Source organism: Silurus meridionalis, chromosome 11 (genome assembly GCF_014805685.1).
Source record: "Silurus meridionalis isolate SWU-2019-XX chromosome 11, ASM1480568v1, whole genome shotgun sequence".
In the NCBI taxonomy this organism is placed as follows: Eukaryota; Metazoa; Chordata; class Actinopteri; order Siluriformes; family Siluridae; genus Silurus; species Silurus meridionalis.
This window is the reverse complement of record NC_060894.1, coordinates 19693245-19718656: the sequence shown is the minus strand read 5'-3', so window position 1 is coordinate 19718656 and position 25412 is coordinate 19693245. Positions and strand designations below refer to the sequence as shown.

General features: G+C 37.4%; 1 protein-coding gene across 3 annotated transcripts in view; it reads left to right on the top strand.

Annotated features, from left to right (window-relative positions):
- Positions 1-4250: 4250 nt before the first annotated feature.
- Positions 4251-25412, top strand: part of LOC124393422 (roundabout homolog 2-like) — a 140835-nt gene continuing 119673 nt past the window's right edge. For all 3 annotated transcript variants that reach the window (XM_046861251.1, XM_046861250.1, XM_046861249.1), the window contains exons 1-2: positions 4251-5040; positions 11592-11918. In XM_046861251.1, coding sequence (XP_046717207.1) covers positions 4986-5040; positions 11592-11918 — 382 coding nt within the window. In that variant the 5' untranslated portion in view covers positions 4251-4985. The remainder of the gene's footprint in view (positions 5041-11591; positions 11919-25412) is intronic.

Here is a 25412-nt window from a genome sequence, read left to right as displayed (position 1 = left end):
TTGTTCTACAGTAGTTTTCCCAGCTTAGAGAAGCTGACCCACAACAGACATGACCAGAGCTGATCAGTAGCAGCAAGTCCAAAAGGAGCAGCAGATAATCCAGCCCATCACAAATTCTAAAATTAATTGCATAAAAAATGTATCCAATGTTTTAGTAAATGTATTAAGACCAATGTTCCATTTTATGTTGCCATCGTAGAGTATATAGAGGAATTTTTGCATTATCTCTATTGTGACAAGGTTTATAGTATTACTGATAGGCTAATTCAATGTGATGGGGCTCTACACATTCATGTCTTTTCGAGCATAGAGACAGTGTTTAGTTTGAGGAGGAAGGGGGAGGTTACAAAGGTTAGAAGGGGTACATCTCTGCCGTAAAACTGCCAACCCCCTTTCATATGCCCTTTGGATACATTTTGTTACGTGATATGATTTAAGAGTTGTAATATCATTAACCTTTAGAAATGGAAAAAAAATCACATTACATTAGACTGGTTAGATAGCTTTCTAACCTATTCAGGTTCGTGTGGGGTTTTCTTTAGTGTAGTAAGATTTTTATTGTATTCATGGCTAACATAAAAGGCTAACTAACATTGTTCTCCAGTTGTTGTTTATTTAACAGTGACAAACCAATGAGTATTGAAACCCATCATACACTATGATATTTTCAATAAAACAACTATTGAAAAATGAATATAAAAATGTTCAGAGATTTACATTAATGCTTTGTGGTGTTATTAGGGATCTTTCAGGACTAGGTTGAGCGGATCTCCAGCTTTAAGTTCTTGGAAGTCCACATCTCTGAGGATCTGTCCTGGCACCAAAACATTTCAGCTCAACAACACCTGTACTTCTTGAGGAGTCTTAAGAAAGCTCATCTGTCCCCAGGGATTCTAAAAAATGTCCACAGCTGCATCATCGAGAGCATTCTGACCAACTAAATCACTGTATGGTACTGAGGCTTCACTGTGTGTGAACGTAAAGTCATGCAAAGGGTGGTCAAAACCGCCCAACCGATCACTGGCACCCAACTAACTGCCATTTAACACCTTCACCACAGCAGATGTCTGCAAATCTATAGATGTCTGCGCATCAATCTTTCTAAAATTTTTCTGCACAAAAATAGAATTGCTATTTCACGAATGCGCAAAACAAACCTTTTTCTGTTAGAATGCATTACAAATAATATTTTTGGTACAGAGTCAATACCACAGTGACATTGCGCTGACTCTATATTTTTTTAAACCCCTGGCATTGTGTACGTTTTCAGTTATAAGTAGTTCAGTTATCAGATTTTAACTGGTTTAATGTTCTGCATGTTAAAAGGATTGTATTTGGTACAATTATAGCCCTTTTTTTTTTTTATAAACAGACAACAAAACACAGAAATTGACAAAAAACTGATAGTTTAAGCATTGTAGGTATTTAAGGTATTGTCATGAACTTCAGATATTAGGGTTTTTTGTTTTTCATTTAAAAGGCATGAGACAGTAGCACAGCAGGTAGTATTTGTGCCTTACAGCTCCAGGATTTTTGGTTTGATCCTGACATCTGTCTGTATGGATTTACTGTCTGTTCTTTCTGTTTCTTCTTACGAATATTCAGGTTTCCTTTCAACTTTTATGAAAACGTACAAATACGTGTGTGAGCAAGTATTACTTTCTTCAGAATGTACTAATGTTGTTCTGGAGATTGCAGGAATTCACCACAACCCTGACCAGGATTAAGGACCTGCTGAAGATCAGTGAATGGTTCAGTTAACGACGTGTTTCAAGCCTGCAATAGATCCAGTATGTGTTAGAGATGCTTGAGTGTGATTCTCGAAATCAATGATCTTGCTGCATTAGATTTCAATCCGGATTGAACATGTTACTCTGCCTTATTTAGATTTTCAAGGTTACCAGTTCATCATCGAATCATTGTAAAATCATTGCACCATTTTGGGTTTTACAAAAAAAAAAAATCCATCTCAAAGTCTGTACATTGTCTACAAATGCCTTGAGTAGAACTGGAGTTCTGAGTGCTGCTGGTACACCTACTCAAACAATGTACAGTACATGTTTTTTTCCAAGGAAGCCAAAGCCCTACAGTTCTGTCCTTAAACCACTACAAAGATAACAAACAGCAAGCAAGAAAAGGAAGCCAGAGATCACTGTCTCTTACAGCGGTTTGATCTTGCATCATGCACCGAACATGCGCTGAAGCCTATGTAGCGGCTTTGCTCCACTACACCTGTCTCCATTTCGACATCCCTTTCTCTCCACCGGCCTCTGGGACTGACACAGCCATCAGTAGATGTTGATCCGGGTCACAGGATCGTCATCGTAAGTGCAATTCCTACCAGTGTCTTTCACTGGAATGTAACCATACCCTCAGCCATCGTATGTCGCTTCGCACAGAGATGCACTTTGACAGCAAGCACAGTGAGCATTCTGAAATTTCCTATAGTAGAGATGTTTATGTGCCCTTAGACATATTTTTTTTGGCAGTTTTGCAAAAGTATCATAGAGTCAAAGTCAAAATGACTCAAATACAAACTGTTATTGTCATAATATCTGTGTGGATTTAAGAACACATTTACAAAATTGTATTTCTATTATCTTTTCAGTAAGATTAAAACGCACTTGATCACATTTTTAAGCCCAACATTAACATGTTTCTTTCAGCAGTATAAGGAAAATTAGCTCTAATCCTGGCCTTTTGCAATGCATGATGACCCTGCTCACTGATAAATAATTAAGAACCAATCTACAAGATTATATTGGGTCTCATTTTTTCCATTAGAGCTATGTAATAATGAAATTACATAAATTAATTATGAGTGAATTTACATAATGAACATATTACAAATAGTTACAGCTTGGGGTTTAGAGCTCTTTTTGTTGCTTAGGCTGTTGGAAATGAGGGATAGAAAATACCGATAGCAGAAAGATTTCATTTAAGGTGCTGCGGTGATTTAAAGTGTTTAATATTGCTATATTGTAACTGTTCTGATGATACAAGACTTTTCTGTGACATGTAACTGGCAATATAAATATTATGCTGTCTTGTTAATACTGTTTTACTGTCAACTCTTCAGATTTAATTTTCCAAACACTACAGTCAAATAGCAAGAATGATTAGTATAGTGTGTGCTTTCTGTAATGATGCAGCATAACAGCTTGAGGTTACTAAAATTAATCATATTCTCTATGTGGCCACATGGGTTTCCTCTGGGTTGTCTGGTTTCTTCCTACCTTGCAAAAACATGCTAGTAGATGTATGCTAAGTTGTAGGTGTGGATTCAAATGCGCATAATGTTTTTAAGGGGTATTCCAGGGGTATTTCAGCCTGATGCCCAATGCAGCCCTGACTGAGCTACATTTACATTCTACATTTCTTTTTTGACCTTTGAACGATATAAACAGAAATTATGAGTTTCTCTCAGAGCGTTTGCTTTGACTCCACAAGTCGATTGAATAAGAAGATATCAACAAAAATGTAGGCATGACTGAAAATGTGATCTTTTGTCCAAACTACTTGCGTATAAATTGTGGCGAATCCGTCCATCCTACATCTGACCCAACCAGGTGGAGAACCAAAGGTACAGAATTTAAACCTTCATCCTTGGTAATGCAAGATGCATATTCTAACCGATAAGCAAACAAATGTAGAATCTTGTAGACCCTAATGTGTATATATAGCAATTATGAATGAATTTACATAATGTGCATTAATGATATGATGGTTAATCTAATGACTAAATAATTACTCCAGCTAATTACTGTATTGTTATTGAATTTATTAGGGTTGGGATTTTTGGTTTTCTTTCTTTCTTTCTTTCTTTCTTTCTTTCTTTCTTTCTTTCTTTCTTTCTTTCTTTCTTTCTTTCTTTCTTTCTTTCTTTCTTTCTTTCTTTCTTTCTTTCTTTCTTTCTTTCTTTCTTTCTTTCTTTCTTTCTTTCTTTCTTTCTTTCTTTCTTTCTTTCTTTCTTTCTTTCTTTCTTTCTTTCTTCTTTCTTTCTTTCTTTCTTTCTTTCTTTCTTTCTTTCTTTCCATTCTTACAAAGTGATGCCTTGACACTGTTTCCCAGAAGACTACATAGAAATGCTATGGAATGATGGTAAAAGCATTATGCGTCGACAGGTGCCGCCAAAACACTGCACTCTCCAACTACAGCACTTAAACACACACACACACACACACACACGCACCATATGGCTTTGATTCGATTTTCTAATTTCAGCAATATTATCAGCGGTTTACACTAGAAACATAGCATGTTGTAGTCAAGCTCCTATTCGTGTCGCAGATCACGTTCTCAACACTTGTCTCTTATTTCGAATGCGCTCGAGGAATCAACTTTTTTTTTTTTAATTGATCAATTAATCAAATAACTAATTATTCATACTTATTTTGCAAAAGACTTTGTGTATTTTACTAGTAAATTAAGATCAAGGTGGACCAACTTGATCTTTCAGGCTGCAGACTGCAGAGGTGCACCTCCACGGGCGCGCGCACACACATATATACGCACACACTCATACGCAGGCACACGCGCACACATATACACACTCATGCGCTCGCGCGGCGGCAGGCTGCGATCCTTCTAATGCAAATTCGCCGCATTTAATTGCTGAGATTTTCGGACATATTTGGAGACATCTTTGGAGACGTCCGGTCCGAATCCGCATTGGTAAAGTAAACAACCAGCTTTGGAGTGGATTTGTGCAGAGCCATGCACATCTGATGCGATGCTGTCAGAGTCGGACGCGGCGAGAGGTTGACACACGGCGACGGACTGCTTGGAAAGAAAACCAAAAATGCATTGATCAGTGCATTGGTGCATCCGCTAATGTGCAAATGGAGTGAAGAAACTTTGAGCTAGATGCTGAAATTCGTGTCCAGGGTTTGGACTGAAGAGAAGCCAAACGACTTCTGAGATTTATTTCTGCACCAAGTTGTGTTGATGAAGCGCCTGGTCGCGATGAGCTCTACTGTGTCACCATGAAGCTCCTGCGGTTCATTATTTTGTGCGGATTTCTCAACACACACATCTATGGTAGGTTCCCAGATATCTTCATTCCATTAATTGCCTCTTATTTATTAATGAACTCTACCTTTAACTTGTCCTAACTGTTTCAATGCGAAGTCTTTTTTTTTTTTTTTCTGGTGCTGATGCAGGTCTCCATCATAACACAAGCCATTGCACTCAGGTGCATATTATTCATTTAATTCAATAATACATTATTATCTATATATTTTCTTTAAATAAATAAATAAAAAGCAGTACATTTTGGTTAATAATTTGATTATCAATCTTTCTCATAACACTCCTGCCAGATTGCATCCTATTCCTACTCCACCTGACAACTTTGTTTATTTCTGCACTTTTAAAAGTGACATATTTGGACAATTTCTCTATTAATTAACTTGAACTCTCTTTCTGTTCTTCATTAAACCTTTACACCAAACCCAATGAGGACACTGAGGTCTAAAATATGGAGTCCAAGCGAAAACTATATCTAAACCTTGGCATTCTTTATATAGATATCACAGCTTTTAGCTCCTGCAATCGATTCAAACACTTTCTGCAAAAGGTTACTGGATGAGTCTTATAGCCTGGGTATTGACTTTGCAGAAAGAGCTGAAACGGTGTCATAAATTTCCTATGTTAACTGAACAAACCGGTACAGGATATAACTGTATTGCCCCTGTGGGGTGGGTACTAAGGTGGCACCTTCAAGGGTACCTTCAGAGTGTATGTGGTAGCCGTATATGTCCAATTGTGTGACATGTGGTATAGCTTTAATTAGCTCTATGATTAAAGGTACATCCTCAAGGACTGGGTATAATATACTTAATTATGGTTTAAATGTATATAGATACCTAATACAGTGCTACGATGATGTACACTTGATAGTTACTCTATGGAAGTGACAAGGGAAATACAGTTTGATGCATTTATTTGTAAGTGTAGGCTCACTGTGGGTAGGTAGGTTTTATGGGGATTAAATTGTATATTGAGAGCTATGGGTTTTTTAGGGTGCTACAGAGGTTCCTTCTAACAGGTCAAGGTACGACCCTGATCTTGGATCATTGTCTCTGTGGAGTTTTATATGTGTGGGTTTCCTCTTGCTCCAGTTTCCTTCCACCTCTCAAAACCATGTTAGTAGGGTACTAGATGTGAAGATATGGGCACAGTACTCATTGATGGGATCGCATCTCATTCGTGGTGTGTTTTAGTCTCGTGCCTGTCCCAGGAAAGGCTCTATATCCACTATAATTCCTGCCAAGATAAATAAACGCTTGAATGTATGTATTTTTAGCTGAATTCTAGTACATATAGTTTATTACCTTCTCAATGTACACTGCCACACCCCTGCCTGCAAACCTTCAATTCACTGAATTTACATTTTAATACAATGTGAATATATCATAAGCACTAAATATTTGACCTATAAATGACCCTGAATCAATCCAGATTTTCTCTTTATATTTCTTGAACACGTTTGATGACAAGTTAGCTAAAGAATATAATGTCTGGCAGGCTTTTAAGACAAGCCATGACCTCGGTTCAGTGCAAGAACCGCTCTGTCAGTCAAACCATGTGTGTTCACAACATATCATTTGTCAGTGGATTGATTGGTGAAATGCAGTTTCATAACACAGGTTCAGCTCTTGGTGCACTTCTGCACTCTCAGAAAAATAAGGTAATAAATCATTGCTTGTTGTTGGGGTGGTACACTCAAAGCTACACCTTTTGTATCTTTAGTATTGTATGTATATTTCACCTCAATAGGTAACGCCATTAAGCAAAATTGATGGTCTAATGTACTGTAATTCTTTTTCTGTTTAAAGAACACTTTGTCCAAGTCTCCATCTGAAAGATGACATATTTTCCCAGGAATCTTATATAAAAAAAAAAGCAATGACATCTGCTAACCTTGAGGACTCTTGCATATTTGTCAAAAATGTAATATTCATATTTGATCATGTGCAACCTCTATCCTCCTTCTACACCAGTAAAAATTAAGATAAAGCTTCACTCAGAATCATTAGCATCATTTTTAGTGTTGTGTTGCCTTATAAATATGCAAATATTAAAAATAATGGTGATTGGTGAATATTTGCATTATATATATATATATATATATATATATATATATATATATATATATATATATATATATATATATATTAACTATGTTTATGTTAAGGTATAGTCTTTGTACCTGTAGGGTTTATCAAGTAAATGTTTTAGTTAAAAAAGACTCTTTAAACCTAGTCTTGAAGTGTGTGATGGTGGGCTTGGTTTCTTTTTAAAACAAATAAATTGGGTTAATTTCCCCCCAAAAAAATGCTGAGTGCTTTTTCTGCACTCAGCGCTGATTCAGGGTCAGGTTTTGTTTTCTTCCAATTGGTTTAGAACTTCAGTAAAATATGCCCAATGTGGTTTCAGGAGGTAATCTATTAATAAAACCCAATTTTTTTGTTTATTTTATTAAACTGCTTTCTACATTTTACCATACTATATGATCTCCATGCAGACTGCGTTGGGTTTGAATTCGACATCATCAGTTGTTAGGAATGTCCTGTGTCTGGCTGCGTGGATTCTTTGAAATTCCCGAGCCTTCACTATCATTCGTCTTGTCCTTAATGGGGAATGAGATGTAGGCTGTAGAGGGAATGAGGCAGCGGAAACTGCTTCCGCACTTCACCAAATCCCATTCTCCATGGCTTAATGGCCGACGGTAGAGTAACACTGAGTAAATAATCGGTATTGCTTTCATCTTTCCGTGCTGTAAGCTGCAGCCCCGGTGTCCAAATTGCATTCCGGCCTCACAGTGGATTTATTGAATTGACATCAGGAACATGGCACAACTGTGCCCTAAACCACTCAGCAAGTGAACTTGTTATGAACAGCGCCTGCTGTTGCTGAATTTTCTGAAGAACATCAGAGCCAGGACACTGGCTGAGCCTTTGCTTGTGTTTGGACTTAGGAAGAAATTCTTGTAGCCAAAAAAAAAGTCAGATTTGACGAGGCGTTGAAGGGTCGTGCATTTCATCATCCTCCCCATCTGCCTCGCCATTTGCTTATAGATTTCGTACAGATAATGTATATATATATAGAGTGTATATTACTGAATGCACTCTAACGTGTCAGTCCCTAGCAGTCAATCTGGACGGACATGCCTACATTTCTCACTTTTACTTCCCCCTTTCCTGAGGGAATGATCTAAATCTAGCATGCTCAAAAATTTGTGAAAGACCACACGTTTTTTCAGTTTTCTGTCTGTGTTTTTGTCGATGGAAGCTTATGAAATCTGGGCACTCATATGTACAGGAGCACTGAAGGGAGTAATGAACCGACAGCAGTCCGAGTGAGCAGTCAATCATGTTTATGCAAGAAGCTCAGCAATCGAGGGAGCCAAGTCTTCTAACTTTTGGTCCTTAACACTGGGAATTGCTTTGTTCAGATGGGCCTGCAGACAGTCCGTTAAGCAGACAGTCTAGAGAATGAGGTCCTGAAATTGAAGAAGTGATGGAATTTCATATATCAAGGCTCTGCTGTTAAATCTTTAATGCAGTCTACCAGTCTGCCACAGCATGTCAGGAGCGAGATGGAGGTTTTAGCTTGTTGTGTGTTGCTAGGATTTCTGTTCTCATTAGCAAACTCATTAGCATACCGTAGGTGAGAGCTTCGACGCGGCGTCTCCTGCCTCAGTCATATGCAGGTTTCAACTCGAGCAAACGATCAATTTTCACATAGCGCAATATTTAATATAAATATTGAAAAATGATTCAGGTCTGATAGTAAACCTGAAGAAACTGTCAAACGAAATAGGGATGCTATTAATAAAAATCGCACGCAGTAATCCAACAAGCACACACTCATTTGTATGTAAATAACACGTTTAACGGAACACAATCCTACACACGTCAGTGTGTGATTGTATGCACATGCAGGCTTCCACTGTTTCCAGCTGAGGAGAAAGCGAGCGTTTGAGTGAGCCTCTTAATAAAATAGCTGATTGAACTCCTTCACTCCTGTGGGAATTTCATAAATATAACATGCACCTCGCACTGTCAGTCTCTCTAGCCTAGACGATCGGATCTGATTTCTTTTTTCCTGTTTATGATGGACACCTGGCCTGGTTCAAGAGAGCACACCATACACAGTATATGTGTGTGTACCATTTCTATGCACACTCATGGATTTATTATTGTGTATATATATTGTATATATATTATAGAACCTCATAAATCCAGTCAATTAAGTATTTCATTGTAAGAAATAAGACTTGCAAATCTATATTTATAACTAATATGAATTATTCAGTGGCATCCAAAATGCATTTTAGAATTCAGTGCAATGAAAGATTCCTGGTTTTCGATATTATCCAAAGCTGTTGCTTCCTCTTGTGAAGATTGTACTGTGGGATTGCACTTTTTATTAGCCACTGCACTGTCACATGATCTCAACACCTTATTCACATTCAAGCATAATTAGAACATGTATATAGCCTCCTTGCATTGCAATGTTTGGGCATCAAAGGTTTTGGTTGTTCAGTGGTTAAGACCCTGTGTTACTGGTTGGTGGTTCAAGGCCCAGTATTACCAAATTGCTTTTGGGCCCATAAGCATTGCCCTTAACCCTGTGTTCTCCAGGGGTGCTGTATTATGGGTGACCCCAGCTACTAAACATTGCCTAGATATGCAAAGAAAGAATTTCACTGTAATGTAAGGTACATGTGACAACAAAAAATAAATCACCTTTACCTTATCATAGTCCAGATTATGCTTAAAACTTCTTTCATTCATTGAGTTTTGTTTTAACTTTAATGTATGTATGCACTGTAAAAAATAATAGTCCTTGTGTGCATCTCTATAAATGAAGCCAATGCAAATCGCATTTCGATGCATAGCCAATGATACGATACGTTAAAGAAACACATGAAGCAGCTACCAATGCAATGCAATGCGAGTCGATGCGATTCACCCCCTGGATGCGATTGACAATGCAGTGTGGTCCAATTTTGATTTGATTCAACACAATGCGATTCCACTATGCAATGGAAAAAATATGATGCGATGCAATTCAATATAGTTTGATTTTATTCCTTTGATTCAGACAGAGAGCAAATCATTAATTTGCTTCAGTTCCTTCTGACTTTTAACGCATGGCCATTTCACACACATGCCTTTTGTAGTGCAACAAAAAAGAAAGAGAGAAGATTAAATAAAACCGGGTGCTCTTTTCCTGTTTTGTCTCCTGGAAGTTGCAGCTCTACTTCTGCATGCTAATCTCTATTCTATGGGACTTTTAGGTCTCCGTAGTGTTGTGAAATGCCATATTCACGTAGCAGCAATGGTAGTGAGAGAAACAGTTTAGCGAGGAGAAATCAATCTACATATAAAATATTGTTCACAGATTATTGGTAATTTTTTTAATAATAAAAGTATAGCGATCTACTAATAATTATTCAATAAACATTTATAAATTATTCATTTTAAACCAATGCAAATGTGTTAAAATCGATGCATCGTGATACAAATGCCATCTTGTATCTGATGCACACTTTTTTATTCGATGCATCACATCGTTAACTTTATGCAAATTGGTGAATCTTCCCATCCCTGGTACATAAAGACAGTGATGCAGCAGCGCTTTAGTCCTTTTTTCTTTGTCCCGCTCTTTGACCTCTTCATCTGTTTATTCTGCTTAAACAGATCAGATCTAAAAATGTCAGCACCATTAAAGTACTAAACACCATTTCTAAGTGATATAGTAATGTCTCCCTGTGATGCCACACGCAACACCCACTGACTTCCCCTAAGAGTAGCAATAGAGAACCACCCAACGTTGCAAGGCACATCATAAACATTTCAATATTTATTTTATATGGTCTATTGTGAAGTAGTCCTTTAATGCTATTTAATAATAAGTTTCCGATTTTCTTCGTTGACCCATTTCTTTTCGATTTAGAGCAATGCCCTTATGTAGTTCTATATTTCTAATAAAAGTCGAATACCCGATATATCATACATTTATCTCAATTATTTGCATATAAACACGAAAATAGTCTCGAAATGTCTGACAATTCTGTCGTCTGGGTCCAAAATCATCTTTTTGTTTTTCATATTTCCAAAGACATCGTTTTATTGTGCATTTTATTTTGTCTTGCTACTCTCATGCCAGCAGGATGTAAATGAGTGAAATCTCTGGCATATAAATAAAATTTTTATGAGTGAACTTTCAAGATCATTCAAATATGATTTTTTGGTGAACAAGCTTTTATTGGATTTTATACTACAAAGGCAAAACACATAATGTGACAGCAATGATACGGCACCCCTCAGGGGACGATGAGGCAAAAAAAAAAAATCTGGAAATGGGATGTCAAATATGATCTTTTACAGATTGTATAGCACCAATAACAGTCCTGAAATAAATTCAACAACCCGCGTTTGAATCTTTGTTAACACAGGAAAGATGCAGGACGAGTAAAGAGAAAACAGGAGCTACTGATGCAAGATGGCATGTTCTTAAAGAGAGTCTTTTTCATCTCTGAAAAATAATCCAAACATTTCTTGTTTTGTTATTCCCAGGATCTCGTATCCGCCAGGAGGACTATCCCCCGCGGATCGTGGAGCACCCATCAGACCTGATCGTGTCGAAGGGCGAGCCGGCTACGCTGAACTGTAAGGCCGAGGGCCGTCCAGCACCCACTGTCGAGTGGTATAAAGACGGCGAGCGCGTGGAGACAGACAGGGACAACCCACGCTCACACCGTATGCTCCTGCCCAGTGGCTCGCTCTTCTTCCTACGCATCGTGCACGGCCGCCGCAGCAAACCCGACGACGGCAGCTACGTGTGTGTGGCCAAGAACTACCTGGGGGAGGCGGTCAGCCACAACGCTTCACTGGAAGTCGCATGTGAGTAATGTCTCAGTTTCACAACTATCTATTTTCAGATCTTCAAAGCCACTTTGATCAGCAGATATCTATATTTGATAGATATCTATTTGATGAGCAGATATCTATATGATATAGATCATTGAAGTTCTAATGGACAGACAACACAAAATGGTGGCGAGCTGGACGTGCTCCATGAAAAATGAAAGCAAACACAGCAAAATGAAGGAGACTTGAAACAAATTGTGCTATGCGATGATCATAAGAAGAACTTCAACAGTACCTTCCTACAATCCAAGTAACCTGAAAAGTAACACTTATCCAAACATCTCAGAGTTCATTGCATCACACTGAAGCAACCAATGCTAAAACTAATAATAGCTAGGAAAGATTAAACATGTCTACAGACAATGCTTGGTGAGGGGAAATAACCACACTTTTCCAGTTTGTTGTTCTTGAAAACCAGCTGCTTGATCCTTGAATTTCCAGCACAATACAAAAGAGCAAAGTATTAAGACATTTTTTTGACACTCTTTTATCTCAGAATACACTTTCCTAATATTCTATACAGTGGTTAAATAGTATGTGTTCATACCAAACTATTACCACAAACACACAGTTGTAAAGGATGTCTGGGGATGCTTTAGCATGAAATTTTCCTTTTGTTTGATCCAGAAGACCCAAACCTATTCCAGCATGACAATGCCTTCGTTTACAAAACCAGCTTCATGAAGATATGCGTTACATGGGCTGGAGTGGAAGATCTGCTATAAAGCTCTGACCTCAGCTCTGCTGTACACCTTTTGAACGAATTGGAACACTGACTGCACCCTAGACCTTCTCACATCACCTACTGTACATCAGTACCTCACTTTACTAACACCCATGTCGCTGAATAAGCACAAATATATATATATATATATATATATATATATATATATATATATATATATATATATATATATATATATATATTTGTGTGTGTATATACATGTGTGTGTCTGATTATTATTATTATTAATATTATTATAATTGTCAAACACCCTGTTTACCAGTAGCGCAGTATGACTGTAGGTCAAGATGTCTGTGCCTGGAGGAGGTTATGAGTTCCACACAGCTTCTTGAGTAAAAGCCTCAAGTGCTCGAATATCCCACTCAGATAGGATTAGACGCCCTCTACAACTCGTTTCTGGATAAAAGCATGCGCACATTGAACAACTGTCGAAACCTAAGTCTGGCATAGTGCCACCCTTCTCTAACGAGAATGCAGTTTGCATTGAAACATCCAACAGCTTTAAACATTTTTCCAATTACTTCTATAACAGCTGGGTAATACATTTTTAATTTCATGGAGGGAGCTTATTACTGAAAGCCGAATTAAGATCAGTGAAATAGATTTTCTTTTTAAAAACACAATTTCTTCTGTGTTTATATGTGTGTGTGTGTGTGCGTGCATGCGTGTAATAGCTTTAGGCTGTGTGAGAACCATTGGTCCTAACGGCCTGACACCAGCTTGATCTATAGAGTGTCATTACTTGCTGTGTCCTAGGAACCTACTTGACGGATAAGCCATGAAACATTGATAAGGTCTCTCTATTATTCTCTTATTTATTTTACCGTTCCGTGTGCTCTTATTTTGCAGAAGGAAAGGAAATTGGTGGTTGTTAAATGAGGCGCTGAATTTTTCAGGGCATCTTGACTGTGGGCTCGGCTCGGTCACAGTGTCAGCAGGTTCGCGGATCTGTGAGAACAGAAGTTGAACCTGGAATGATGAAACGGAGGAATTCATAGGTCAATCGCCATCTATGAACGAGTAAACGAATAAAAATAAATCAGATCATATTTTTGCTTATTATTGTATATAATCTACAGGCGAGATTGGAAGTGGTTTGAGAATAAATGCTCGCAAACTTGCCACGAAACTAAACAATATATTGTACATGAGCAAAACTGAGGCGTACAGCTTAATTATAGCATAGCGCTGAGAATTTCTCGATTTTCTATAACAGCAGCTCTGACAGTAATTCTAGCTGCAAGACAAAGCACATGTTTATATTAATGCACTCGCACGTACATTATGGTTGCTATAGTAACAGCTCATACTCAGGAGCTTGTCGGTGGCTTGACGTTCCACATGAACAGATTTAAGACGTGTATAATTGCCGGTATCGTGATGCCTTCTGTAAAGAGACATATATTGAGCAGTTTTGGACTGATCCTACACTAGCTTTGAAACAATGGAACAGAAATGAAGATTGAATTTGAACGGATTTCCAATTTCTAACAAGATGAATGTTTTGTTTTTGTTTTACACTAAAATGTAATTTATTCAGATGTGTACACCCATACCGTGTTTTATTACAGATGTGTTTTATCTTTACACATCTAAATTGATTTGATCCCATGTTTTCTAAGCCCTGAATAACTCAAGCTCAGGATCAAAGCTGGGTCACTGGATTCATGAAGCACTAATATCTTCTGCATTGTCTTGCAAAAGTTTGTGGACATACTATTGGGATGTGCTTTTTGAGCATCCCATCCCCCCTATTTAATCCCCCAAGCTCCACTCTTCTGGAGTCTCTTCTTTGTGCTCATTCAGCCACAAAAGTGTTAGAAAAAGTTAGCTAAAGTCAGGTACTGATGTACAGAAGGTGAGGTGAGGAGGCCTGGGGTGCAGTCAGCATTTTAATTAATCTAAATGGTGTTCAGCAGGGTTAAGTTAAGAGCTCCATACCTGCAGATCTTCCAGTCCAACTTACATAAAGTATGTCTTCATGGAGTTGGCCTTGTGCACAGGGTTATTGTCAAGCTGGAAGGGGTTTGGGTCTCCCAGTTCGTGTGAAAGGAAAATTTCATGTTGTGTGCCACCAAGATTGTGGTAACACTTTGGAGGAAAAGCAGAAGTCAGGTGTCCCAATACTTTATTCCATATAGTGTTTGAAGTGGGTTGAATCTCTGGAAACCTCCATACTCTCCTCCCACATATTTCATTAACTTCATATTTCTTCATATCAAATTTAATATATAACCTGCCTCCAAATTTGTGATAACAGTGACTTAAAAACGAAGGCACCCCAATGCTTTGCTTCATATAGTGTATATTCTCTTGTCAAACTAATAATTCGAAACACATTTCTATTAAATCGCGCAATGAAGTAAGGTTTTGATGAGAGATTTATGTATCAAAAGAATCTACGCTCCATTCTCTCTGAATTCTCACCAAACACGTAGTTTCTTTAGGGAGAATAAATCGTTGATGATTGATGAAAGTGTGACTGTTTAATTCAGCAAAAAGTAGATGAATACGATAAATGGATACTGTGTACAATGTGTCATTCTGTAATAAATACTGTTGTTAGTGTTGACAAATTGCTGTGTTTATAAAAGGAAATAAAACGCATTAGGACATGCTTGTTTTTAGAAATCAACGCAGGGTTGATTATTTCCGTATAACAGCACCTTTAGTCATGTTGAATTTCTTTTTACATATAAATCGCAATACTTTATAATACAATATTTACTTATATGACAATTCTGTGTTGTATAGAGTTACATGACACCTACTTAAACACTTTATGACAACTCACATAAACCCAAATAAACATTTATTTTCCTTCAATAAGCATCAAGCCAAGTCAAGTAGGCTTTTATTGTCATTTCAACCATGTACAGTACAGTACACAGTGAAAAAAAAACAACGTTCCCCCAGGACCAAGACAACATAAAGGAACAAAAAGGTAACACAAAAGTAACTGGGGCAAAAAAAGTGCACATGTGCGACATTATGTGCAAAAAAATAAACAACATTAGACAGTGAGACAGTAATCTGCTAAAGTAAAGACTGCTTTTTTTCATTTTGATGTTAAGGTGACATAATATTTGCGACAAGTGACAGAATTTAGCTACGCCGTTGCAATGCGAGCTGTCATAATGTTCTTAGGTACTGTAAATCAGCTCAGACATTTCCAAACTTAACGTCCACAAAGTTATATGTCACAGTTGTATGTTATGTCAAAAATAATATGCTGGAATAAGTCGTTACGATTATGCCAGTTGTCATAAAAGGCGCATGTTGTTCCTGTGAAAACGTCCTGAAAATTTCAGCTTCTTACCTAAAGTAGAATTAAGATGATTTGAGATGTATTATTGGTCAGTTTAAAAGTTTTTTTTAACAAACCATATGACAAATCTCATTCCATTCATTGCAGGTAAATAGGCTCATTTATAAAAAATAATGAGGTAGAAGCAGATGCAAATGCAGTAATGTGCATAAGGTTGGCATGTTAAAATGCACACCGTAACCTTTATCTAAAATACATTTATTCCACAAAATGTTTTATAGGGTTCAGTGATCCAAAATGGTGCATTTTTCCATACTAATGTTTTCTGCGTCTAATTTGTCTGTGTGATAAAACTCTAGGTATCACACTGCTTAAGAATTCACTGTACATGTATTAATATTTTAATGTTTAACACAGAATTTATGGGAGTTTGTGGGGTTTTTTTGTTGGTAATATGTTTGTATAGCATGTGTAGGGAGTTTTGTATAGCCATGATTTATGTAACTGTCTCCTCTATCTAAAGTGTGTCCACAGTGCGTGTGTGTAAATGTACAGAATGACTGCTGTATGTTGGCTAAGAGAAATGGACCAGCGAGTGACCTTTCTGTGCAGTGTGTGGGCGAGCAAGGGAGAGAAAGTGTGAGAGAGCTAGAGAGTGCCTAAGGCCAATGAAACTGAAATTTCCCATCAGCTCTTCGCTGCTTTCTGCAGGGTGTCAGTATTTTATGCACTTTGAGCTCAGGCTCAATAAACAGCACATGTACCCAATCTGTCACAAAGTTGCTGTTTTCTTCAGTTGTTTGGCCTGGTACTGATACTGCTTTGAATGGAATGTATGCCTGAGGAAAACCTACTGTATAACCTGATCATCACCTATATATAAATATATATACTGTATTACTGTATGTATATATACTGTGTTAATGCGAATGGCCAACCATTTGATACGTTAAAGATACATATGAAGCAGCAACTGATGCGATGCGATGCGATACGATTAACCCCATTACGATGCAGTACGATACGATTTTTTATTTGATTCAACACAATGCCATTCAATGCAATGGACAAAATGTGATGCGGTACAATTCAATATGGTACAGATAGTTCATTTTCTTTCTTCGGTTCAGACAGACAGCAAATCATACATTTACCTAAGTGCCTTCTGACTTCTAACACAAGGCCCTTTCACAAACACACCTTTGTAGAGCAAAAATAAATCAAGTAAAAAGATTAAATAAAATCAGACGTTCTTTTCTTGTTCTGTCTCCAGGAAGATGCAGCTCTACCTCTGCCATGTTAATCTATATTCTATGTGTTGTAAAACATCATATTCATGTAGCAGCAGTGGCGTTTGAGAAACAGTTTAGCCAGGAGAAATCAATCCACATGCAAAATATTGGTCAAAAATTATTGGTCAATATCTAAGCAATAAAGGAATAGCCTATCTACTAATAATTATATAAAAATAAAAAGCTTGTTAACCGATGCAAAAATGTTACAAATGCCAACTTTTATCCGATGCACACTTTTTCAAATCGATTCTAACTTTTATGCCGATGCACCGATGCAAATCTATGAATCTTACCTTTAAAGGAGTTTAATTTTATTAAAAGAAAGATTTTCCGGCTTCCTTCATCTCCTCTTTATAAACCCAGATCAAATGCATTACTCTCAGTACTGTGGTTTGTGTTTTGTACAACCAGCAAAAAGGAATAAAATCGATTGGCCAAATTTCAAAATTAAATAAGCAAAGCAAAACATTTTATTCTGTACCTGAAGAAATGTTGAATTGTATCACTAAAAGATACAGATACCCTGCTTCAGTATTACTACTCATTTTACATTTGTTCAATTGGGGTTACGTTGTTGCCTTGCGACAGGTTCCCATTTTACACAATTGATGTATTCACTTCATAGTAGAGAAGAACAGCATGCGTTTGTGCGATGCGGATGCGGCAGTAAAAGTAATATATATTCCATATTGAAATTTAGTCAAGTACAGCTTTTTATTAACATGAAAATACTTTGATAATATACAGATATGTCAAAAACGTACTTAAATTCAATAGCAAAGTAAGAAATATATCTTACGATACACAATAACAGAAATAAACTGTTACAAAGGAGAGCAATTCAGTTCATCATGCACTAAGCACTGATACACAGGCCACATTGCTCGTGTCCACAATTCTCAGCACATTACACTCAGTTTTAACAACCATGATGACTGATTGTAAGACCAAAAACAGTCCAAAACAGCAGAAGGACCTCAGTGCTAACAGCAAACAGCATTTGAATAATACTTAATATCCCACTTATTTTAACATTAGTTTTGGAACACTATACTGACAAATGTATAATGCTTAAAGTTCAAAAGAAAATTAAATGCCACATCCAAAGAAGTCCTATACAAATTTTGCACCTTTAAACCTGTGGTAAAGAACCACATATGGCTAGAAAGGTCAGGTGTCCCAATACTTTTGTCTAATTTCATGAATTTCTAGTCACAATGATACGTTTGCAAAAGATTTTGCAACACCAGTTCTTCAGCTGTATGGACCTGAACATGTGTTCCTTGGTGGAAACCATGACACAGGTATAACATGATTATTCCAGCTTAATACATCTAATAAAGTGGATACACAATGCAAATATCCATTGACCTCCAGAATTAATGGCACCCCACATGAAGTGTAGATTAAGGTCAGAACCCCGATTTCAAAGGGGGTTGTTGCATTACATGTGCCATTTGCCTCTGGGTATAAGCTCAGGACTCTGAGCTTATTATTCTTTAATGACCTATTCCACTGATATTAATGGGATTTGCCTTGCTGTTTATTATTAAGGTTTGAGAAAGGTGACGAAAACATTCTCCGTATTCTTCTTTTTCTCCTTAATAATAATACAAATAAATAATAATAATTATAATAAAAAATATAATGGTAATAATTTAATTAATTTCCAGTTATAAATAAACCCTGACAGAAGCAAAGAAAAACCACAACCCGCTGTAAGTTTTTCTTCCCCTCACAACCATTCTAATGAAATGCCACATGAGTCTGGAATTGTAATAGGTCAGGAAAGATTTAAGAATCAAGGCCACAGTTTTAGCCAATTATTTCCAGCTCTGCTTCTGATACTGTGCTGATTATCTGACCATTTGGCAATTAGCAGATCAGTAACAATGTGTCAAGTGAAGTCAAGAGTGACCAGCTATCATCACATGTAGCTGACAAACCCAATACCCGAGGGAACCAGGCCTCCAATAAGGCTTCCCCTATTTGCATATCTATACATAATTACTTAACGTGGAAAAGTTCGATAATAACTACAAGCAACGCCGTGAAGAGGACCATGGCCTTTTGTCAGAGTTGGAGGGTAAACATGCCGTTCGCCGAATATAATCAACTTTGAGGTGGCTTTACACCAGCCTGTCATGGTAATGATTATAAACTGTTATGCATCTGGATTAGCCATAACGCATGTGTCTTTTACACAAAACATTTAAAAAAATTTTTCAATCAGTGGTGTAAAGAATTTGAGTAAATATACTTCGTTACTGTTCTTTTTTGACTACTTTCTAGTTTTACTGGCTTTTAAAGATATAAGCAATTTGTACTTACTACTCACCTACATTTATGCCAATATATGCCATTTTTACCCCACTATATTTTAATTGACATTGATTGTTATCAATTACATTGGCTCATTTATTCTGCAGAAGAGGTATTTTAAGATAACACGTTACTTTCCTTTTATTTCTCCATTGAATAATATTGGTTCTTCCACTTTGTGGCCTGATACTGTAATTCTATATGTTAACTGAAGATCCCTTTTTGAAAAATTGCTTTATTACTTTGCCTTTTTTGACCGACTTGTTCGATCTTTGTTTCATTCTGGCATGTTGAAGAGGCTGTTGTGTTGATGGTTAATGCAGTGTTGAGGTGTACAATTAGATTTGTATTTTAGAAAATAAATCCTCACAAATCAACTGTTTTGGGCTCTTCACTAACATGTATCTTGGTGTTGAGGACTTGTGCATCATTGAGCCTACTTTCAATATTAGTCAAATACTTAAGTACTGTTCAAATCAGATACTGTAAGACCTTTTTCTGAAGTCATATTGAAATTAGTGACATTTAACTTGTAATTATAAGTTTTGCAGGAAGGTATCTATAATTTTACTCAAGTATGATTTTTAACACCTTTTTACACCTCTGTTTACAATAGACAACATTTTTTTAGAACAAGGTTTGATGGATTTCTCAGTGATAGTTATAAAAGGTTATCAAGCGTCTGTTGATGACAAGAAACAACAGGGTGTATTATAATCTATGTGCTTCCCACCTTTAAATTAAATACAACCATTAAATACAACCATTATAGCCATAATATAAAATTAATTTATAAAGAATAATAATATTCTTTATAAATTAATTTTATATTATGGCTATAATGGTTGTATTTAATGGTTGGTTAGTTGTTGGACAGTTTTTGTTTTAATTGAGTGTTTAGTTGGTGGCTAGATGAACAATTGATCTTAAAGGCTGGATGGTGTCTTCTGGTTCAAAGATCAAATATGATAACCCACTGTCTTTAAAATAATTGGTTGGTTTTGCTTCATTTCATGAGGTAACTGACGGTGTCATTGTCTATAAAGGAAAGGAGAAATTTCTCTTCTCAAACGGTATACTGTATCTATCTGTCTATTGATTCTGATTTCATTTCTGTGTCTGTGTGTCTAATAGGAATCAAGCCGAAGATAATGTGTGGAGATTGTTCAGTCAGTTTACCTACTTATGAAAGGTTATGACCGTGTTATGGTTTTACTGTTAGTCAGGGAGCACGATTGGACGGTTTGCTTACTTCAGTGGTATTTGTTGCTTTTGTGTCTGGCTTTTGCAATCTTCTCCCTAAGAACTTAAATCACACTACAGCAAATGTGTGTTCATCTGTGAAAAACTCTTGGGCTGTGTAAGCGGTTACCACATTACTTCCTCGACAAGCACTCATAGTGTGTTATCTTTGTCAAATATGTAGCAGCACATTGCATTGCTGACCAGAACATAAAAAAATGCAAAGACACTGGGGTTCAAAGGTGAAATTGTTTTTTATTTTGTAGTCTTTTAGGAATCAGATTTCGAATCATCTTGTCAGGACCTTCCGGTTTCTTGGCACTCTCTTAAAGTTACACGGTGCACGCTTCCAGGTCGGTGGCCATCTTGCCAAAGGAATATACACAAATATTTGGCACCAGATTATCTCTGGCTATATCCATTATATCTGGCTCCCAAGTCCTTGAGATTACTCTTGCCACCCAGCCTGTTTTGGTTCCTGTTCCCTACTCCTGTTCATGTTCCTGTTCCTGATCCTGATCTTGTTACTGTTACTGTTTCTGTTCCTGATCCCTGTTCTGTTCTGCCTTTATAGTTACTGGTTTGGACTTTGGACTATTTTTTGGTTTGTGTTTTTGATCTGCCTTTATTGCTCAGTTTGCAATGTCAGATTTTTGGCCTGTTTTCTATTCTGTTTTTGGCCCCTGAGCCCTGCTGGGGTTGGCTGTTCAACCTCAGCCTTTCTGCCTGACTGGGGGGGTCACCCAGCTCTCCCAAAACTACCAAGATCACCTCTATGTCTGTCTGCCCTGCCGAGCATGCCCCCAAGCCTGTCCCAAGCCCCGCTGAGGATCTCCCTCTCCCAAGCACAGACGAAGTCACCTCTCTGTTTCCAAGCCCCAACGAGGTTGTCTCTCCTCTCCCGAGCACCAACAAAAACTATGCTTTGTTCCTTAGTTTTGCAAAGGGTAGCCGAGAGGACACCGCTCCGCTCCATAGTCCTGCCGAGGGCGCGTGCCGTTCCAGAGTCCCTCCGAGGGCACTGATCTGCTTTAGAGTCCCGCCAAGCACCGCCGCATGCCCAAGCCTTGCTGACTGCGTTGTTTTGCCCCTGGGTTTCTCCAAGGTGTTCGCCTGGCCTCTGGGTTTTTGCTAACGTGGTCTCAGCATCACTGCGCTTTAGACCTCCACAGAGGGCGTAGCTCTGCCTCATCACATTGACCAGAAAGCCTGGTTGCCAAACAGATATCTGCCCCTGGAGGCAGCCACCAGAAGGCCTGCTCCACGCTTCATCTGGAGTTTTCCGGCCTCCAAGGCATGCTACCAGTTGGCGGTCCGCCTCAAGTCCCGCTGTGTACACCGCTGGCACCGGACCTACCTCAGGCCCAGCTTAAGGATTTGCATGCCTGTTCAGTTTTTGTATTCTGTTTTTGGTTCTCCCTGCATTGCTATGTCTGCTGGCTCACTATTTTGGACTGTTTATCGGACTGTGTTTTTGCCTTTGCCCCATTGCTCAGACCATGTCTGAACTGTTTTTGGTACTTTGTTTACGCTGATTGCTACTTTTATTATAGGATTTTATTATACCCCAGTTGAGTCCTGCATTTGGGTCCTTCCAGTCACCCCTCTGACAGAATAATCTTGCCCTGTCCCTGCTTGCGTTTCTGACACATCTTTATTGCTGAGTATCATACTTAGCAATAACGATTTAAAAAAATTTATACAGAGGTTTTCAGGACAAAATATTTTACTGACAATTTTTTTTTTATATTTAGAGTTTCAGAGTATTTAATACGGTGTGCACTTGAGCTACGATGGACTTCATAAGTTTGTGCAAAACTTTATGAACTTTATGATCTATTGAAATGCTGTCAGAACACGTGCTTCAGTAGAAAAGATTAGGCACAAGGAACATCTGACATTTTGTACAAAGCACTTTAAAACAGTCAATATTAAACATTTGCTTAAATTTAAATAGATACACTGAAATAGTGTTAAATCTTGAATATCCTAAATATGTAAGATATTAAGCATTTAATATTAAAACTAAGAAATGAAAAATAAGAAAAATGATTTTGAATATGGTCTCAGATGTTTCTTTCTTACTTTTCACCCCCAGCTCTTATGTTTTTAAATGGTGAATTAAAATCTTGTTATTGCTGTGAAAAGTTGTTTTATATTGTTATATTGTTAAGATAAGACCTTAGGTAGTAAGGTACAGGAGAAATGGGTAGTCCTATTTCCGGCACTGCAGTGAGACTAAAACCAGACAAAAAGAGTGAGATAAGTAGAATAATTGGGACTAGCGATTAGATTGTTATAATCTGAGACGTGAGAAGCTTTGAGACTTTGATGACAAATTGATTGCATACAAAGATCCAGATCAGGCATCAGAGGAGATGTATAGGAAGGGGGAAGTTAAGTGACCTTTGCTAATGGAATGTAGCATGGCTGTATTATCTGGGTGAATGAGTATTGATTGATGTCCATTCTCGCCCCTAAAGGGATGCGACACCACCAATGGGATGTGACCGATGAGACGGAGTTGGGAATGGTGCAGAGGAGCCCTCACCTAGGGGCAGGGTGTCAAGGCCAGGGTGCAGAGGGTCACATTGAACGCTCCTATAACTTCCCCCACACACACATTCCTACAGCAGACTGGGGAAAGTGTTTTGGTTTTTTGATTTTTGATTTTTTTTATTGCGGAAATGTCGAATGAAATCAACAGACATTCGGGGGAAAAAAGTTTTGTGTTGTCAAAATGATTTAGGTTTGAATGAGGTGGAAAAGTGTGTATATTGATAAAAAATCCAAGATACTGATTTTTTTTTTATGATGACACAGCTGTTCCACATTCCACATTCTCAATGTCCATTGTCTTAATCGTCATTCTATATTCTACTTAGCAAAGGGGGAATGATCCAAAGGTTTGAATTGATTTGGAAAACTAACGATCGATCAATATATGATTGATGACTAGCAAAAAAAAAAGACGGTGTTAAAAGTAATTTAGATGTGAAAAACACTAGGGTGATGATTTGTCAAACTGTGTCATTTAATGTAGTATTCGACTACGCCATCATTGCCTGGAAAATCGGCCACGTATTGATCAGCAGTGAGTATATTTAAATCGAATTGTATACTATTAAAGCAGATTTAATGGTGTTATGCTCTTGCATACATCGTGTGTTTATATAGTGTATAGTACCTTATAGTTTAAACAATTTGGTATGTATGCAATTTATGATCACATCTGTTAACTGTTGATAAAATCTGATCCACCCCTCCCCCCACCCCACCCCCCAATAATCACATTACAGCATCAAATGGTAACTTAAAAATCTCCACGTTCATTTGGGTGACATTTTGGAAATCCGCTTAAAATTTGTAAAAGTTTTGGATAAAAAACATGCCATCTGCTGCAAAGATAAGGAGCCCAGCTGCAGGTCAGTGGAGGAAAGAGATTGATCAGTGAAGCAGTGGACAAGGCTGTGTGGAGTAAATGAGAAATAAAGTACTGACCCTGAGGCATGACACCAAAGGAGACTGAGGGGTGGTGAAAGGATAACACACTCGCTTGTAATGCATTGTGGGAACTGGAGGACAGTGAAGAGTGGAGTTTGTCCTTAGGCGAGGATGTTGGGAAAAAAAAAAGAATAGAGGTTGCAGGGACAGCTGGACAGCAGCAATAAGCAGCTTTAAAAAGGAGGCAGGAGGGAAAAAGCGCTGTGAATCTTGAACATGAGAAGTAAACAAGTCAGACCTTAAGACGAGCATTTCAGGCAAAACTGATGGTGCTGTTGCTTCTGAAAAGCTTTATAACAGTATATAGCTGTAAAACAGTCTACAGATTAGAACACAAACACCCGGGAAACGGTTAGTGTGTATTATTGTGTAGGAAATAAATGTTTTAGTTTTTAGAGGAATGCCTCCTTTCAGCTGATCCAGCTCAGAAAAATGGCCATGATGTTGTGAACACAATAATCATACACACACAATCACAGTGTGCAGGCAAAGAGGTCACCATAAACCGATATGTGAGTATTCTGTGATAAAGGCTATAATAAATAAATTGCATTATATTATAAATAATGTTAGAAATGTATTATATTATATTATATTATATTATATTATATTATATTATATTATATTATATTATATTATATTATGTGTAATAAATCTAAAATACAGTAGGTATACAGTTGATGAAACAGCTAAACTGTTTCCAGTTATAATATTCGATATATTTTATGTTTTGTCAGATGGGAAACTATTCACATTGCCAAATTGTGATAGATTTTACTCTATTGTTCTGAAAGTACATTTCTTTTATTCTGAAATATAAAAATTTTATTTTACGTCCTCTGTATGAATCCAAAATATCCCTTACACTAACAGGCATTTTGTCACTATAATAAAATATATTTGAATGTTTTCTAAAATCGAGAATGTGAAAAAATATGCTGAATATTATACTCAATTTTAGAGTTTTTATGCCATGTGTTTTCCAAAACTGATACACGTATGATCGCATAATCCACCTTTATTAAAACCCATGCAACCAAATGTGTACTACTCATTTGGCTATTTACATTTATGGCATTTAGCAGACATGC